Source organism: Antrostomus carolinensis, unplaced genomic scaffold (assembly GCF_000700745.2).
Source record: "Antrostomus carolinensis isolate BGI_N321 unplaced genomic scaffold, ASM70074v2 scaffold35988, whole genome shotgun sequence".
Lineage (NCBI taxonomy): Eukaryota > Metazoa > Chordata > Aves > Caprimulgiformes > Caprimulgidae > Antrostomus > Antrostomus carolinensis.
In genome coordinates this window covers 4,501-22,170 of record NW_010335620.1, presented here as the reverse complement: position 1 = coordinate 22,170, position 17,670 = coordinate 4,501, and the positions used below count along the sequence as shown (strand labels likewise).

Sequence of the window (17,670 nt, the reverse complement as noted above, 5' to 3'; positions counted from 1 at the left end):
CGAAGGGGCTTCGCTAGAGCACTGAGAACCACACCCAGAGGCTGAGAAGACTCCCCCAAGGTGGAGACCCTTCCCCTGAGCACGAGTAAAGTACTTAAAATGATGTAACGATATGCAAATCACTAAGGTAGGTGGGAGGTATCGATATGATAATGATGATATAAAATGCGTATAAAAGAAATCACAGCGAGTGCTGTAAGTGCTGGAAAATCCACCTGGCGCCCTGCGCAGAACAAACACAACATCCCCCGGGGGGGTGAGGCCGGTGAGCCACACGTGGGGCTGGAACCCTCTTTTTGGACAGGAGGAGCGGCCGGTGGCCCCGGGTGGTACCGTCCCCGCGGGGGCAGTGCCTGTGCCCTGTACCGAGAGCAGGGACGGGCTTCCACCCCTGCCTCACGCTGGGGACGCAGTAACCACCATCTCACGGCTCTCTTGGAGTCCACCGCGGGTGTCCAGCCGAGCCGGAGCTGCAGGAGTGTGGTGGGTTGACCCTGGCTGGACACCAGGTGCCCACCAAGGTGCTCTATCAGCCCCTCAGCAGCTGGATGGGGAGGGGAGAAAATAAGATGGAAAAAAAAGAAAAGAACTTGTGGGTCGAGATAAAGGCAGTTTAATAAAAACGCAAAGCAAAGCTGCACGCAGGAACAAAAGAACAAAATATTTATTCTCTACTTCCCATCAGCAGGCGATGTCTGGCCACTTCCCAGGAAGCAGGGCTTTGTACGTGTAGCGGTTACTCTGGAGGACAAACATCATAAATAAGAAATGTCCCCCCCTTCCCCCTCCGTTCTCCTTGCTTTTATTTCTGAGCATACGTCATATGGTCTGGAATATCCCTTTGGTCAGTGTGGGTCAGCCGTCCTGGCCGTGTCGCCTCCCAAGACCTTCCCCACCCCCAGCCTACTGGAAATGTTGGAGATCCAGCCTTGGTGCTGGGGGAGCACTGCTGTGTCAGCAACACCTTTCCAGGTACCAGTACAAACCACAGCACTGAGCGCTGCTGTGAGGAGAATTAACTCCATCTCAGCCAGACTCCTGTTGGATGGAGAAAATGTGGAGCAAGGCTGGGGTGAGCCCAGCTCCAGAGGGAGGGGAAACCTGCTCCCTGCTCAGTGGCACCTTCAGCGAGGTGATGCTCAGGGGCGAGTTCATGAACAGCTGTGAGATCACAGCCCCGGTGTCCCCTGCCACGCAGCGGCCTCTGACCTCAGTTATGGTCCTACGTGCACGTGCTGGGTTCCATCTCTTTTAAAATGCTCGTTTGCAGAGCCCAGCAATCAGTTAGGGGGAGTTCACAGGCTGGTGGAGCTGGTTCCTCACCAACAATAAGCTCCACTCTGTGCTTCCCAAAATGTTACTTCCTGTAAAAACCAGCTTTAATCCAGCACTTAAATGTGTCTTCATGAAAACATTTGCTGTAAGAGCAAAACTGACGGCGTGAAAAGCCAGGAAATGCACTGAACTGCTGGTAACGAGGCTACAGTCAGAGTCCTGCGCTCGTATTTACTCCCTCAGGAACTGAAGATGTGCGTTCCTCGGAGAGACCCGCGCTTGGCTTTGTGTGCATCTGTTCCTCTCTTAGAAACCTGGGCCCTTCTGGAAATCAAGTTGGTCACTGTGGGGCTTTCCTTCAAAAATTTGTCTTTCCTGTAAAATGTCTCCTTTTGCTACAACATCCAGCTGAAAAACATAACAGCCACAGGCTTTGGACGCAGGCTGGGCAGGAGCCAAGAGAGAGGAGCAGACACCGCGGAGCATCCGCGACGCCTCCTGCTCCTTCGGTTGCTCCTGCGACAGGTCGCTGCTCTTCCTTGAAACACCCCCAAGGGCTGGTGCTGGTCCTGCAGGAACCGATGCTTTCAGTGAGACTGGGATTGATTCCAGGCCAAACCAGTTCCGTAACCTCCCCATCTGGACCCCTGGCCAAGAGGTGACAGTGCCCAACACCGAAGGGCTAACGAGGTGGGACAGGGAGTGGGACTGGCTTTCTGCTGGGCTGGAGATCTCGCTTTGTTTTAGGCTTTTTTGAGGTGAACTCTGGATTCTCCAGGAATCAGTGCTGCCTCAGCACTGCACCGATGGCCTCGAGCCACCCCTGGGTGCACCGTGAAACCACCAGCACCCCAAAAGCCACCTCAGGAGGCCAAGGATGATGCTCCCAGCCCAGCTACACCAGCTCTAAAGGGCACGTTCTGCAGATGGCTGGGAAGGGAAATGAGAAAGGAGCTGATTTCTCTTACCACTAATTTTCCAGAGCTGCTGCTCTGCCGGCTGCTGGGCCGGCTCCTTTCCTGGCAGCGCTGCCCAGCGCCCGTGGCCGAGCTCCCTGCCGTCCCCACCGGCTGGTGGCCCTGGGCTGCCGTGTGCTGGCACACACAGTGTGAAGCACTCGGGGACCAGGAACGGTGCTTTTACCTGTTTGATAAAGGGCTCAGTGTTGCTTTAAAGTTGTAAAAAGTGATGAGAATCAGTGGTCACTTGTGACTCAGCCCATGGTCCAGAGCCCTGCAGCTGGAGTGGCTCCTTAAAGAGGCAGAAAATACAAATGCACTGAAAAGCTCAACTTTATACAATACAACCCAAATGTCATTAGTGAAATTGTCCTCTGCTCACTGCCAGCTGAGATTTCGGAAGCGAAACCCTTGCTTGTCACTTTGTCCAGCCCACAGAGCTGTGATGTCTGTCCTTAGGGCAGGTAACGCTCACCCAGCCATAATTCAGGGAAATCCATAACGACCTTTTAGTGACCATGAAGGGAACGAAGGATCCTGTCCAAATGTGCCCCGTTTCTATGGTGTGTCCTACCAGACAGAAATCAGGCAGGGACAGGAGTGCAGAGGTGAGCAGCTGCAGGGTGTTTTACTCCCTCCCGCTCCCCAAAAGGGCACCTGTGTCCTGGAAAATGAAACGTGGAGTGAGCTGTGCCCACCCGTGCCCTGTCCTCCACAACCACATCCACTCACTGTGTACCGGGAGGTGACACCTCATCTGATGAGACAGAGCACACACCACAGCCACCACCGACTCACGGCATAAACGCCAGCATGATCGCTGCCCCGTGCGCCGAGAAGCTGCCTGGTTTCATTGATGAAATCAATTAATGATCATGAAATCAATTAATGAAATCATGAAATCATTTCATGATCCTGCACTCATGATGTGGGGGCAGAAGGCTGCAGTGTGCGGAGCTGGAATCTAAAGGGAGACTCAGGAACTGGAAATTCAGACTTCATCCCATCTCACCCCATCATTTGGCCTTCTCTGTCCCAGCCCAAGCGGCACCCCATGGCTCTTCTGGTGTTTTCCTGTTTCACCCCCAATAAACGCAGCAACCAAACGTCAGGACAAAGCGTTTCTGCAGGGGTGGGGAGAGCAAACAGAAACTCCTGGTTTACTCTGCCCCTTTTTTCCTGGACCTTAAAGAAATCAGCTTTTCTTGTGCATCTGTTTATTCACCTGAAAAACTGAATTGATACCCACCTCCCTGAAGCCCGAGATCCTTACGTAGGGATTTATGACAAGTGTGTATCTGGCACCTCGTAGGATTTTACATGACGCAGATGGAGGTGTTCAATCCCTCGGTCAGAGGAACCCCACACCTCTTCTGCTGGGAGGCGCCGCCTTCAGTGACCGGCTGTAACTGGTGCGGGGATCTCCTGACTGGTCTCTGCGCTTCAGCCTGTCCTTGGATGAAGCGGGTCAGCAGAGCCCTGCACACCAATGCATGCCGGCCCCGCCGAGGAGCTGGGGCTGCTCCAGTGATCTGGCAACCCACGCAGGACGGGGGGGTTAACCCACAGGGCACAGCAGGTTAATTCATGCAGGATGGCGAGTTAACCCACATCACATGGCAGGTTAACCCGAACTGCACAGTGGGTTAACCCATGCGATATGGCAAATTAACCCACACTACATGGCGATTTAACCCACATGGCATAGTGAGTTAACCCATGCGGGATGGCAAGTTAACCCACATTGCACAGCTGGTTAACCCACACGGCATGGCAGGTTAACCCACGCAGCACAGCGGGTTAACCCACACGTGACGACGAGTTAACCCGCACAGTGCTGGGTAAAAGAGCTGCTGGCCGCTGTGGGGGGTTTACCCGGTAACCTCCTTCTGTGGCAGAAAGAGCCGGCGAGGCAGCCGGGAGCAGCCCTTCCCTGGAGCGACCCACATCTCACGGTGCACGAAGAACGATCCTAAAGACAGGAGAAATCCGCTGGGTTCAACAGCTTCTCAACGGATTCGTGCTGAGACAAAGGCAAGTAACGGTTATCACTGAGTCAGGTGAATTAAACATTCACATATATTTGCTGAAAAAAATTATATACATCTGTAGCAAGGCTCTGCCAAGTTTGAAAGATAAGCATCATCTAGTCACTAAATTAAAAAAATAAAAATCTGACTATTAAATCTTTTTCTTTTTATCCATGTTCAAGAGCACAGACAGTTTATTTTTGTTAGCACATTTGGTGAAGAATGTATGTTTGTGTGAGTAGCCATGAAAGCCGGTGAAAATTTGGCATTTGTTTTTGGATATGATGGAAAATAAGAAGAAGCCACTTACGCCTTACAGTCTAAATAATCCACAGAGTATATCGGGTTGCAAAAGGGTCACAAAGTAGCAGTCAAAGAGAAGCCTAAACACCCAGAGACGGAGCATACATGTCCGATAAGGAAGAACAAGGTATAGAGCATGCTGGCTAAATAAATTTCACTTTAAACCCTGTTCCTTACACGTGTAACCCTGGAAAAACCATCCCGTCACGAGAAATGGACTCTGAAGAGGTTTCTGTATCCATTCACAGTAAGGCTTTGAAGATATATGAAGTTTTATAGCATTTGTATTTTAAGGATTTAGGGCAAGTACATGTTCTTCTACTGAATAAAAAGAAAGTTAGTACTTAAAAGGTTCAAAAATATATCAATCGTGATTTTTTTTTTTTTTTACATAAATAAATTATATTGATTTTGGATTTAACAGCTGAAAAAACCCTTTCTGCTTCCACTGGAGGCAAAACTGAACAAAATGTTAGTTAAATAGAGATAGCAGCATTTCTAAGAAATCTGTCGATAGTAATACAGTATCTATGCTACAAGGATGTTATTAAATAGAACACATTTAATTACCGGGGGGGTGGGGGGGTGTTGCATTATGATTGGTTACATACTTAAAAAAAAAATCATCCAATCCAGTAAACTGGGAATAAATCTGTGAAAATATAAACCAAATGCTTTTTAGACCATGGGTAACAGACTTCTTTGAGATGCTAATTTTAACATGTACATAATTTATAATCCCAAATGTATAAAAGACAATGACAAAAAGCATCATAAATAAATAATGCAAACTGAAATAGTTATGTCAAAACATTTGGACCATCTGATAAATTAGCAAAACTGTAACAGAAAATAAGTAAAAAATACAGTAAATTGTGACAACCAAATGTGAAACCGATGACTAGCACGCTCCCAACTCCCTCACCAGCCTGCCTTTTATCTCACTGCTGCACCACTGTGGGTTAATTTCAAGTCTCAAACCATGAGCTGCAAATAAGAACAAGCCCAAGTGAAAGAAAAAATTAAACGAGGAGTGAGGGGAAGGAGAAATAAGAAGAGTTGCCTGTGGAGGAGTGTGAGCACCCAGAGCTGCGGGGGGCTGACGGCATTAAAACCTGGCCATTGAAAATGCGGACGTCAAAACCATTTGCCAGTGCCGGGGGCGGACTCAGGAATACTGTTCAACAGCAAACGGAATGGAAAGAAGACGCCAAGGTCATCTCTTCACAGTCTAACGCTAGAAAAGAAACTCGAGCTCTGAAAGTCTCAGTGGTCCTTCTTAGAGGACTCCCCAAAGAGGAAAGCTGGCCTACAGCCTTTTCCTTGTTTGCTGCAAGGACATGGGGTAAGGAGTGGAAAATAGAAAAACTCAAAAAAGCCTCAGTGTTCATATAAGAGCGTTAAAATCAGTGTGGCCTGTTCATGGCTGGAAAAAAAATACCTTTACAGCACTTCTAATGCCATAGAGAACTAACGCCATAGAGGAGAACTGAAGACGAGCAGAATGATGAAGAAACTGGTAGCTACAGGTACAGTAATCCCAAAAAAGTCATGCAAGATGTGCAAAACCTTCCCAGCTCAAGCTGAGAAGTTCTTGTGACTATCCAGGAAAGGGCAACTAAACTCCACTTAACGTAAAACCAAACTTTGGTTTTAAAAAATACAAAAGAATGTCTACGTCGTATTTTCACTCACTGCAGTTTGTCTCCAAACCTTTGAGGTGGGGGGATGACAAAGAAATTATATCACTACCAGTTATGTTTTGCCTTTCAAAGAAATGAATATATGCATTTTCAATCATTAGTTATATACTTCTGTCTATACTACTATTCTAGTAACCATGATAAAATAGGGAAATACTTTAAATCAAAAATACACATTAGCACGTACTATAGCTGTGCTTTTTACCCCCAAATACAGGCTTTTTCGTTCAGTGTCGCTGTAGACAGACATACCCTTGTCTGCACATAGACCAAGAGGTAAAGACTTTGCTTTTGCTCTTGGTTTTTTGCCGCTTTTTCTTCTCAAAGGAGTGAGCGATTTGAGGGGGTGACCGAGGACTGGATTTGCTATCGTCGGCTGGGATGAACGACTGGAAAAACAGAACAGGAATTCGGTGCCTCCCACACTAGCTAGACAACACTGTTTATCTAATAAAGTGGCAAGACCCTGCAACTATTAACATGGAGTATGTCACCAGAGTTTTTTCCGACAGGGAATTAGGTAGATAATATTTCTCATGGAAACACAGGTTTATGAAGGCAGAGCGGGGCAGGAGGGTAAGTAACAAAGAGTTTATGGGATAAGAAACTCACAAGCCACAATCTTTTTGTGTTTTGTTTTTTTTTCAACGAAACAGAAGTTCTAATTGGTATCGCGAGCCGCTTTGCGCTCCTCCTCCGCCGGTCCGTCCTGCTCTTTCTCTGCTGACACCGGCGGGGTTTGCTCTGTACAGTTTTGACTGTTTGCAGCTTCTTTTTCCGGCAGCGAGACAGTTTCTGGCTCTGGGTTTGCCGATTCCCCTTTCGCTTTCTTTCTCTTCCGCTTCTGGCTTTCCAGGTTGGCTGCCTCCGAGTGCCTGGTTTGCTGGATGCCGGGCAGCGCCATGCCGATGCCAGGGGAGAGAAACATGGAGGGATAGATCAGTCCAGGAGACATCCCTGGGATAAGGAACGGGTTAAAAGCTACAGGACTACTGGTAGTTATTGCGGATTCTGTCTGATTAGAAAACGGACTAGGACCAGGCTTATCTTCAGAGAGAGTTTCTTTTTTCACATCCTGGCTGCTCTGTTTCTCCTCAGCAGCTTTCTCTGCGTTGGCTGTACCACTTTTCGTTGTGCTTGTTAACGAAGTCGGAGCAGTCGCAGTACAAGTAGTTGTCATGGCGGGGTTGAGAAGTCCTCCAACGCCAAACATCTGGGGTACAGTAGCCATGCCCGGCAGCATCATGGGCAACATACTCAGGGTGCTTTTCACATCCTCGCCGGCGGGCACTGCTGCAAATCCAGCAGGAAACCCAACCAGCCCGGTCACAGGGATCCCTTGCATGTTTCTCATGTTCTGAAGTCCTACTAGATCCATCCCAGCAATCAGTCCGTTCATGAACAGTGGTCCCATTCCAGAAGAAGAATCTGCTACAACACCAGCGCCTTTCATGAGCTCGCTTCGGGGCCTTCTCCCCCTCCGGCGCGGCCCCGCGTCTCGGAGCACCGGCTCGGTTAGGATCCGATTGAATTTGCTTTCTGGTAAATAGCCCTGAAAATGAAACACACACAACAGAAAATGTCTGACAGTTATTACAGCATCACAGGAAATCTGGCTTTTCTGTGCTTGCATCTGCATCCCAGATGGTGTCAGCACAGAAATATTTGCCTACATGATATGGAATTTGAGAGGTACGCACAACTTTTCCCCAAGGGATGCTGCCAAATGCAAAACACCCTCACTCTGCCCTGGCATGATACTGCAGCGTCAAAGTGCGCAGGGAGGAAAGGAGGAACCACATTTTTATCCTGCATTTTCACCAGAGCCCTCAGCATCAGCTGCTCACAACACGAGAAGCACCGGGGCAGCTCTGTGTCAGACACCAACTTAGCTCCCTCCCCAGCTTTAATTGTGGCTTCAGTAACAAGTGAAAAATCACATCTTTTAGATGTGAAGGGCCAAATTTTCAATGCTCTGCAGGACTGCAAAGCTGCACGGGATGACACATAGAGAGTGGACGTGCTGTCTGTCTGAGGAGCTCCCACTTAGAGCTTCCCTGAGATGCCAGGAAGGTTCTTCTGAGCATTCAGATACGGGACCAAAGCCCAGGGGCCACAACTGGGCAAGACTGCCTGGTGACACAGCGTGGTACAGGGGGGATCCATAGCACAGTTTAAAACTCCATTTTTCAGCATTGTCATCACAGACACTTAAACATTTCCCTTCGTGGCTCCCTCACGTTTCAATATCACCACTCTCTGAATCATTTCCAGTAATAGATTATAGGCAGGAAAAATATTTCCCATTAACACCTGCAGCGCAGAACTTGAACCAGATGACCCTGGCTGTCTGCACAGCACAGCTGCTGCCCAAAGAGGGAGAATCTTCTGCTCTCCTCCCACCGGCCCATGGGAAAACCTGCACGGGACCATGACTGTGCCTGGGCTCTGCCGGGCAGCCGACCCCACGCTCCCGCCCGCGAGAGCGCCCGGAGCAGCCGGACGTCCCTCCGCGTTCACGTGCAGGGACAGACGTGCACTCGCCAAAAGCCAAGCGCTGATGGGGCTCGGGGGTGTCCACGCTAACGGGCATGCAGCTGCCGGACCAGGGCGCGTGAGCGGGTACCCGGGTGGTGGCCAGGCACACAGCTGGTCCTACCAGCAAAGAGACCGTCCCCTGCAAATGAGGTAAGGAAGAGCTGCCAGCTCACACGGGTGCTGGCCGCCCAGATGGAGCACTGACACCAGCCCAGATGTGGAGGAGCTCCCTGGGGAGTGGGACAGATCGTGCCAAACCTCCAGCACTCATGAAAAGCAGATTTGAGAGCAGTACAAACCTCTAAGCCAATTGATTGTCCCTCCAGCCCCCTGCAAGGGCATCACACAAACCACCGCAGCCACCAAACCAGGGAGCAGGTGAGAGGGACCCCAGGGAGGAGCCTGGATACGGCCAGTGCACAGGGTGGGGAAGGGCGACGGGGCAGCGCCCGGGTGCCGGAGGGGAGAGCGCTGCTCCTCTTTGGGCTCCACCACCCACCGGGGCAGGGACAGCGTGAGGAACAGGGTGACAGCGTGGTGAGGCTCAGCTCCCTCCTGCCCCTCTCCCTGCCTGTCTGAGCCTCCAGGCTGGGTGACCTGCGGGGCCCGTCGCAGGCCCAGGGCTGCACAGACAGTGTGCAGGAGCTGATGAAAAGCCTCAGCCGAGGGTGTTTTTGAAAATTTGACCCACGAGAATGTGTTTTGTCCACTCCCTGCCATCCAGCGCCCAAGGTCGATAACTGCCCCTAGGGCGTTACTCTTGCCCCTCCTATTTCTAAGCATCCCAAGGCTCTCTGGACAGTCACCCTGAGCTGCTGAGGCCCATTCCCTGGGCGCTGACCCCCTTCTCTCCTTCCCCTGGCAATGCCTCGGCGCTGCGGCACACACCCAACCTCCCTCTGCCAGGCCAGTGCTCCCGGTGCTGCCGGCCCTGCAGCTATTCCCTCCCGTGTGCCGGGGTCCTACCTCACAGCTCCCAGATCCTCACTGGAGAAAGGTTGTGGGGATGGGGAGGGGAAAGAAAAGATGACATGATACAGATTTCTCCAAAAGCTCTAACTTACTGAAAGCTTAACAATGTCAGCCCAGTCAGCTGCAACAGCATACTCCAAGTTTGCATCAAGCCACCTTGGCAATTCCTTCAATGCTGGTGCCGTGGCTCCCCCTAACTATAAAACACAGCAGAAGGATGACCTCTATTGCAGAAAGAGTTATGTCAAATAATACAAGAAATACGATTACACTTCCCCTACCTCCTTGCTTTGGGCAGCAATTTGGCTGCTACGCATCTCTGCGGGACTTGGTCTGTGCCTGCTGCCTCCAGACACACAGTTCAGGGAGAAAAGGCAAGTTCAGCCTCTGTGGCCCGTCCCATCGCCCTCCCCATGATGGGGACGGAGCTTCTATAGAAGCCATGCTCAGAACCAGACAAACCCACCAATTCACCCAGGTCTCCAATGGCCATTGTGGGTGTAGCAGAGGGAAATACAGATGTGGCTGCAACAGCCTCTTTCTGCCTCACTCTTTAGTTTTGGTGTTAGATGTGATTAATGTCACATCGCATTCTGACCTAGTGCAGTCCTAGGTGTGTTTAAGAACTGGATTTGGGTGGAAAGCATCCCTGAACGTCCCTTCTCATTCAGAGAGGTGACCATCAGTGCACTGGAGATTAAACTGCGGACAAGCAAATCCATGCTCCTTGCTCAGCAAGTAAGAAAAAGCCCTTCAAACCCTCCACTTCCCGCAGGCGCAGCACGTGGATGGGTGTTGGTATGCTCTGCCTGCACCTCGTAGGGAGGAACAAAACACAGAGATTTGCACATGGCAATTCACAATTTGTGGTGTATTGGAGTGAATTCAAGGGGAACAGTCAAACCTGGAATGGGAAGAGCCAGCCAGGGCTGTGCTGATGGTGGCTTTAAAGCCAAAGGTTGGATCCCTTTGCCATTGTGGGGTCTGTACCCTGGCAAGGGCGAACACTCAGATTTTCCTCACTTCACACAGAAAGTCACTTATTTTGCGGGTCTGTGTCCCCTTGGGCATACGCATGTCACAGGATAGTGTAGATCAGTGACATGTTCCAGATTTTTGTCCTATCCGTAGGCTTCTCTGGATTAAATCTCCCCCAGGTGAGCTCGGGGTCTGCTAAGCATTTCAAGGGCAGAGCACAGAACGGGCTTTCGCTTACCCGCCGTCCGGTACCCTTATGTACCACAGGCACCCGCTCCTCTCCCGTGAGTGAGTTAATGTCCAATTTGCTGGGGTCCTTGCAGCGTTGCCTCCTCTGCTTGGGCTTGTCTGAAAAATTCTGGAGTGCAAACAAGACAACGTTAATGAGACTAGATGGCTTAATGAGCCTGGATGGCTACAAGCCCTGCAGGAGAGCGGCACAGATGAGCTCCCGGGGGACAGAGGGTCCCCGCAGACTCGGGCAGGAGCAGCTCCAGTGCCACAAGCTGGTCTCTGCCACAAGGCCAGCTCTCAAAAATGAACAGAATTAATTTTTGTAGGTATAAAAGGCTTTTCAGTGTACTCCACTTAGACTGCTCCAGCCCTTTCTAATTCCCTTCCAATCCTAAAACTGTAACCTGCTGCCAACTCATACATGTGCATCTGTAAACGGGGCGCTAGGAAAAACAGATAGAACAGGTCGGTGTGTTCCATCTCGTGTCAGTCTGATACAGCTTCTTGCCAGCTCATCTGTGCTGTTTTGCTCCTATTTCAGCTGTTCCCACCGCAGAGCTGCTGCACCGTGTTTCTTTGGGATCAGAGCCCTTCAGGACTGCAACCTACGGAGCTACAGCTGAGTTGTTGCACACCCAGCACACGCACCGAGTCCCGGTGTCAATGTGCCTGCAGGGACGTAGCATCACAATGAACTACCGCAGGCTCAGATCCCTGAGAGTCAAAGAAAAGACCCTGAGCTTGGTCTGGCCTTCAACAAGCTGAGCTGCTGCCGTACCCCAAAGCAGCTCTCACTCCATCCTACCTGGAGAGAGGATACCTGCCTGGCAGGGGACATCCCGCAGGGCTGGCTCAGGGGCTTGTTGGGAGCAAGAGGTTCACCAGCAGCATGGCCAGACTGGGGGAGCTCCAGTAAGCCCCCAGGGAAGGCAAGGGTGATGGAAAGGAGTGGGAAAGCACTTCCACACCTGCTTCACCATCTGACTGCTTCTTGCAGCGTTCCTGGGAGTCTGGCCTTGGGCACAGAGCTGCACATACCTCTGGACTTGGAAAGGACAGGTCATCCTGCCTGAGTGAGAGCTGGGCTCCTCATCTCTCACCTCTAACGAGCTCCAAAACACTAATGGCATGCCTGTACTCCAAGGTCCAGGGAATCCCTGCCTCAGGCAGGCAATCCTCCAGGACCAAGACATGCAGTCTTTTATGTATTACCACCACATTTCCTCCTACTCTGTTTGACAGCCTGTGCTCTGCCAACCACAGGGCCTAATGGGCTAAATAACCTGAAACCTGGAGCAAACCAACCTGTGAAACCAAGAGTTGGGTGCTTAGGAAACGGCAAGAAGAATCAGACAGAGTTTGCACCCCACTCTCTGCCTCTGCTTTCTGACAGCTCCTGCAGCCACGCACCCGCAGCCTTTGCAGCCGGCAACACGGCCGCCTCGGTCCAGTTTTTAAAGCGAGGAGGTTTCGCTTGGCTGGGAATGTTATTTAAGACAACAGCACTGCTTAAAATGACCCCAGGTGAAAGAGAGTAACACAGACCCTGAGCATCCTCAGTCTCTTTTCTCATTTTTCTCCCCATCCTTAGTGCTTCTGAAAGACGCGGGACTCACTGTGCATTGGGCAGATGGATGCGCTGGAGCTGGAGAACGGACCTTGGGGCAGGAGGATGCAGCTCAGCAAGTGACTTTCACTGCTGCAGAGGGGACCACGCTGCCTCCCAAACAGCCCTGAACACAGACCCTGAGCATCCTCAGTCTCTTTTCTCATTTTTCTCCCCATCCTTAGTGCTTCTGAAAGACGCGGGACTCACTGTGCATTGGGCAGATGGATGCGCTGGAGCTGGAGAACGGACCTTGGGGCAGGAGGATGCAGCTCAGCAAGTGACTTTCACTGCTGCAGAGGGGACCACGCTGCCTCCCAAACAGCCCTGAACACCACAAGGCATCGTATGGGGAAAGAGGCTGCGGTTTGAGACACTTGGTGGAAGCCCTGCACTCGAGAGCAACCACAGAAAACCTAACACACAAGGCAGACACACACACAGGTGCCACCAAAGGCCACTCTTACTGTGTAGTCGAGTGTGTAGTCGGACTGCTGACGGAGCCAGTCGAGGAGACTCTTGTTCGGGACAGTCTTCTCTGCTTGGCTGCCTGCAGCTGGGACTGGCTGTGGAGTTGAGGTAGCAGCAATTGAGGTAGCAGCAACCAGCCCGTCGGGGAGGGGACTGGTCTGGGAGGGCTGCGGCTGGTCTTCCTGAACATCCTAATGTGGAGGGAGGAGCAGGGAGAGCCCATCAGCAGCACGTGGGGATGCATGTGTACCCAGATAAACAAAGCTCTGGAAGCAGGTCATCTGCTCCCATCCACATATTCCCAGTGCCTGTTCCTTAAATCACCGCCCACCCCTGCATTACACTTCCCCTCAGTCCCCAGCACTGGTGGCATGGAGGGCAGAGACAGCTGGGAGATGCTTCTGAACTCACCTGGAAACACCCTAATCACCAGGAGGACCAACTTCCCACCAGATCACTCCTAAAAGAGGTCTAGAGGGACTGGTCTTGCTCCCAGAGCCCCATTCTTCTTTAAAAGGACCCCCGGGTAGAAGTAAAAAGGGTGCAGCAGGCTCTTGGCCACAGCTCCAATGCAGTCAAGGACCTTTCCTCATGTTCTCTAACCCTAGACACCCCCTGAGGTGGGACAGCTGCTTTTGAAAACTCTTAGCAGGACTCAAACACTCCAGGTAGAGTGCTGCAACCCAGAGGGAAAAACCTCCCTTCCTTCCTGGAGTAGCATCTGCTCCTGCCTGCTCCAGCACAAGCCAAGCTCTCCTGGAGGAGGTCCAGCATTCTCATGGGCAGCAGGCTTGAAGGGGAGAGCTGGACCATGAGACAGATCACGCTGACTCCATCAGGGCCATGTGAAAGGGGGAAGCACCAACCCACCTGCAGCCTGGTTGGAAGAGGCCTCTCCTTTAGGAAGATGAGGTCCATCCCTTCTACATTTTTTCTCCTGCCCCGTCTCCTCCTCATGGCAGCATCATCTCTTCGGAGGCTGCCGTTTACAATTTGTCCCGTGACAGGATGGATTAACCCAGCCTGGAGGATGCCAGACAAGTCCATGCCCAGGGAGCCCTGGAGGGTGTTCATGGTCCCCAGTTTGGGCATGTTTGTGTTCAGGGGGAAAGGAGAGGAGTTCCCTGGGGACCCATCAGAGGCTCTGGACAAGTCCATTGCCGCATCACGCCAGCCGTTCAGCACAATGGGTTGATGAACATGGGCTGCTGCGAGCTGCTCCAACTTCCTCTGTTTGGCGTCTCTCTCCATCTCAAATTCATAGGGCCTCCGGTGCTTCCGCTCGTCCTTTGCAAAGGCAGGAGTCAGGAAACCTTCCTGTGTGCATCAAAGCCATGGAGAGGGTTATGGCTGCTCACGCATTGCCCGGGGACCACCGATCTTCAACCCAACACTGAGCTAACGGGCACGATCCTCTGCCTCTTTGCAGGAGCCCTGAAGGGTGCCCCTTCCCTGGGCACATCACACCTCTCTTGCCTTGTGTGGGGATGGAGCAGGAGCACCCTCACACACCCCCTGACCTCCAAAGGTGATATAACCCTGGGTGCTCCGCCAGCTGGGCAGCAGCTCTGTCTCTGTGCTGTGTCCAACAGTGAGAGCTGGTGACTGATGGGGCAGTTCCCTCTCCTGCACCCTTTCCTTTGGGACACCAGAGCAGTGTCCCCTTTTCCTCCTGACCATGCTGGGTGCTCCTGCACTGACTCTGGAAGCACCTCTACAGCCACAGGAGCTGCAGAGCTGCCAGGAGGGGAGCAGGGCTGGCAGGGAGCTGAGGGCACGGGCAGCTCACCAGGAGCCCTCAGTGGAGGGGACCAAGTGGCTTAAGCCACTTGTGTTACACACCACAAGTGACACCAAGAGGCAGTGAAAACCCCTCTTGGGAAACTCCTGAGCACTTCTGGGCAACGCTTCACCCCAGAGTCCCAAGCCTGTCCCTGCCCAAGGGTCCCCCTCACCTTTTGTACCTGGGAGATTAACACCCCGTTACTGTAGCTGGGATCAGGGGCTTCTGCCTCGGCAAAGCTGTTCCTGCTGCCGGCATTGCTGGCTACTGCCGGAGCTGTCAGCAGGCTCTGTGTCTCAAACTGCTGGCTGGAGGAAGGCCACTTGCCCTTCAGGATGGCATGGCAGATGTTGTCAATGCGGTTGATGATGACACGGTCCTGCAAACAGAATTGGATCATGGCAGGCTGGGACTCGAATGGCAGACTCATGTACGTCATCTCAGGGTTAAGGACAAACTCAGCCCTGGTGACCTCAGCTCAGCAGGGAACTGCTCTGGGGCAGGTGTGTCCATGGTGTGAGTGCCTGAGAAGAGCATCCCAGTTACAACACCCCTGCACCCCTGAGGAGCCATGTGTGGAGGACCAGGAGGCAGAGCTCGGGCTGCCTGAGCCGCTGCTGCTCAGGACTACGCAGTAACACTTGCAATGCAAAGAGTGTTCATTTTAAACTCACCTTAGGCCACTCAGAGAAGGAGTAAAGAGTCTTCTCCTGCAACAGCTGGGCTATGGTTGGTGCCCGGGCATCCTGAAGGTCATCAATCTCCCCAGGCAGGACAGAAGCAGAACTCTTGCTCTCTTCTTCCAAGTACTTCTCTGGACCATCTGAGAAAGCGACAGAGAACAGAGCCCATCACTGCCCTGCCCCTCTCGCCCTCTCAGGGCTGGAGCAACTCCTCACACTGTCCCACCCCAGTGCCCAGCTGGCTCCCATTCCCCAACAAGCCACCAAGAAATGCAGCAGCCCCAGCCCTGGGTCATGGCAGGGACTGCTCAGGAAGGGCCACCACTGCCTTGGGCTGAGTCTGGGGGGCTTGTATTGCAGTAGCCCCCATCCCTGACCACCTCCATACCCTGGGTGGCTGAGGAGTAGGGCACATGCTTTTCCAGAAGGGAGTTGCTGGCCAGGCAGTGCCCTGTGCCAGGAAGAGAAGGGCATCCTGCATTCCACGGGATGCTCACGGCAGAAGGGCTGCTGGGGCTCAGGGTGAGGGACTCTGGCCAGCCCTGCTGGCAAACACAGCCACCCACCCTCTGTTTGCCAATGACATTAGCTAGAAAGACCCCAACTCCTGCAGAGGAGAAGCTGCTCTGGGGGCTTGGCAGCCACAAGGCTTTGGATCTGCAGGGAGGACACCAGATCCCTCCCACCCCAGCTGGAGGTGACCGTCAACCAGAGGGAGCTCTCAGGACTGTACCTTGACTCTGGCTGCTGCTGGCTTTCTCCCCTTCATCTCTGTTCTCACACTCTTCTTGCTTCACCCCCTGGGTCTCGGGGAGCAGGGCCTCTCTGCAGCCCACCTGCCCCTCAGCCCCTCGGCCCCAGGCCTCCCCGACAGCACAGGGGGGCTCTGCCCCTGGGGCCCCCAGCAAAGGCGCAGGCAGGCTGAACGCTCGGCTCTGAGCCTGGCCCGGTGAGTGCTGCAGGGTGCTCTCCTCATCCAGGCCACGGTCCTGCCTGCACTCTGGCCCAAGTTCCTCCAGCCCTTCGGGTGGACCCAGCCCCAGGGACTCTCTCTCTTCATTCACGTCTTCTGGGCAAGTGTCCTCGGGTGTGGGGAGGCCAGAGCTCTGCTCCTCACCCCCCAGTTCATTAGCCTCAGGGTCACAACCAGCCCTGGTCCTGAGACCACTCAAGTCTTCCACAACATCTGCTGCTGCCTCAGAGTTATCATCGTCCTCTTCTTCCTCCTCATCTTCCTCGCTGTGGCTCTGGCTTGGCCCTGACTTTGCCTGCATTCCTTTCTCCTGCAGCAGATTGATGAACCTCTGCTGAGGAGGAACCTTTAATTCATAGTTGTCAAGACTGGGACTGTAGAGCCCCATGCTTATGTCCCCTTCCATGGCACTGTGCTCGGGCAGCACGGGCGCAGGGCTGGCGAGGTCTCCCTTCTGCTGCAAGGCTCCACAGAGCTCTGCTGGGACACTCTGCGAGGGGTCGCTCTCAGGGGTGGAAGGTGAAGGCTCAGCTTCCTCGTTCTGACTGTCCATTCGGTCGCAGCCCACCTGCAAACCCTCTAGGAAAGGAGTGTCCCTCATGGTATCTGCATCGCAGCTGGAGGGATCCTCGTCCCCCTCTAGCTTGCCCTCAGAGAGTTTAGCGATGCTGCTTCCAACATCGGTGCAGCTCGGGCTGTCTCGGGCGAGGGAGCTCTGCTCGCTGTTACAGGCCTTCTCGTCGTACATCATGCACACCAGCGAGTCCGGCAGAGAGCTCTCATCGTAGTTATTGGAAATGATGTCCCGGACTTTAGACATGAACGTTTCACAGCTGGCGTCAGGCGGGCTGCCCCCAGCCTGGGACATAGTGTTGTCTACAGTTTCCAGCTTGATGTGACTCTCGGCTTCACTCTCCAGGGATTCGCAAGTCCGGTCCAGCTGGCTGTACAGAGGGGAACTGTAGAGTTTGGAGTTAGTCTGGTAAAGGCAGCACAGGGTTTCTGGGCCTGGGACCCCTGTTCTTTTATGCTGGGCATAATTCCTGTATGCATCTAAAAAAGACAGCTGGGGGTCATTCATGATGTAGTAGTCAGTGCGATTCAGGCCGTGCTTGGCAGTGCCGATCAGCAGGTCCCGGTCATGTTTGCCGCACTCCCACCA

General features: G+C 52.8%; 1 protein-coding gene across 1 annotated transcript in view; it reads right to left on the bottom strand.

Moving 5' to 3' along the window:
* Positions 1-6,571: 6,571 nt before the first annotated feature.
* Positions 6,572-17,670, bottom strand: part of LOC104530124 (chromodomain-helicase-DNA-binding protein 6-like) — a 15,222-nt gene continuing 4,123 nt past the window's right edge. Inside the window, 8 exon segments of the mRNA XM_010174618.1 lie at positions 6,572-7,822; positions 9,873-9,977; positions 10,997-11,116; positions 13,066-13,260; positions 13,940-14,386; positions 15,025-15,231; positions 15,527-15,675; positions 16,269-17,670. The exon segment at positions 16,269-17,670 is cut by the window's right edge and continues 161 nt beyond it. Of these exon segments, the coding sequence (XP_010172920.1) occupies positions 6,932-7,822; positions 9,873-9,977; positions 10,997-11,116; positions 13,066-13,260; positions 13,940-14,386; positions 15,025-15,231; positions 15,527-15,675; positions 16,269-17,670 (3,516 nt within the window). The 3' untranslated portion in view covers positions 6,572-6,931.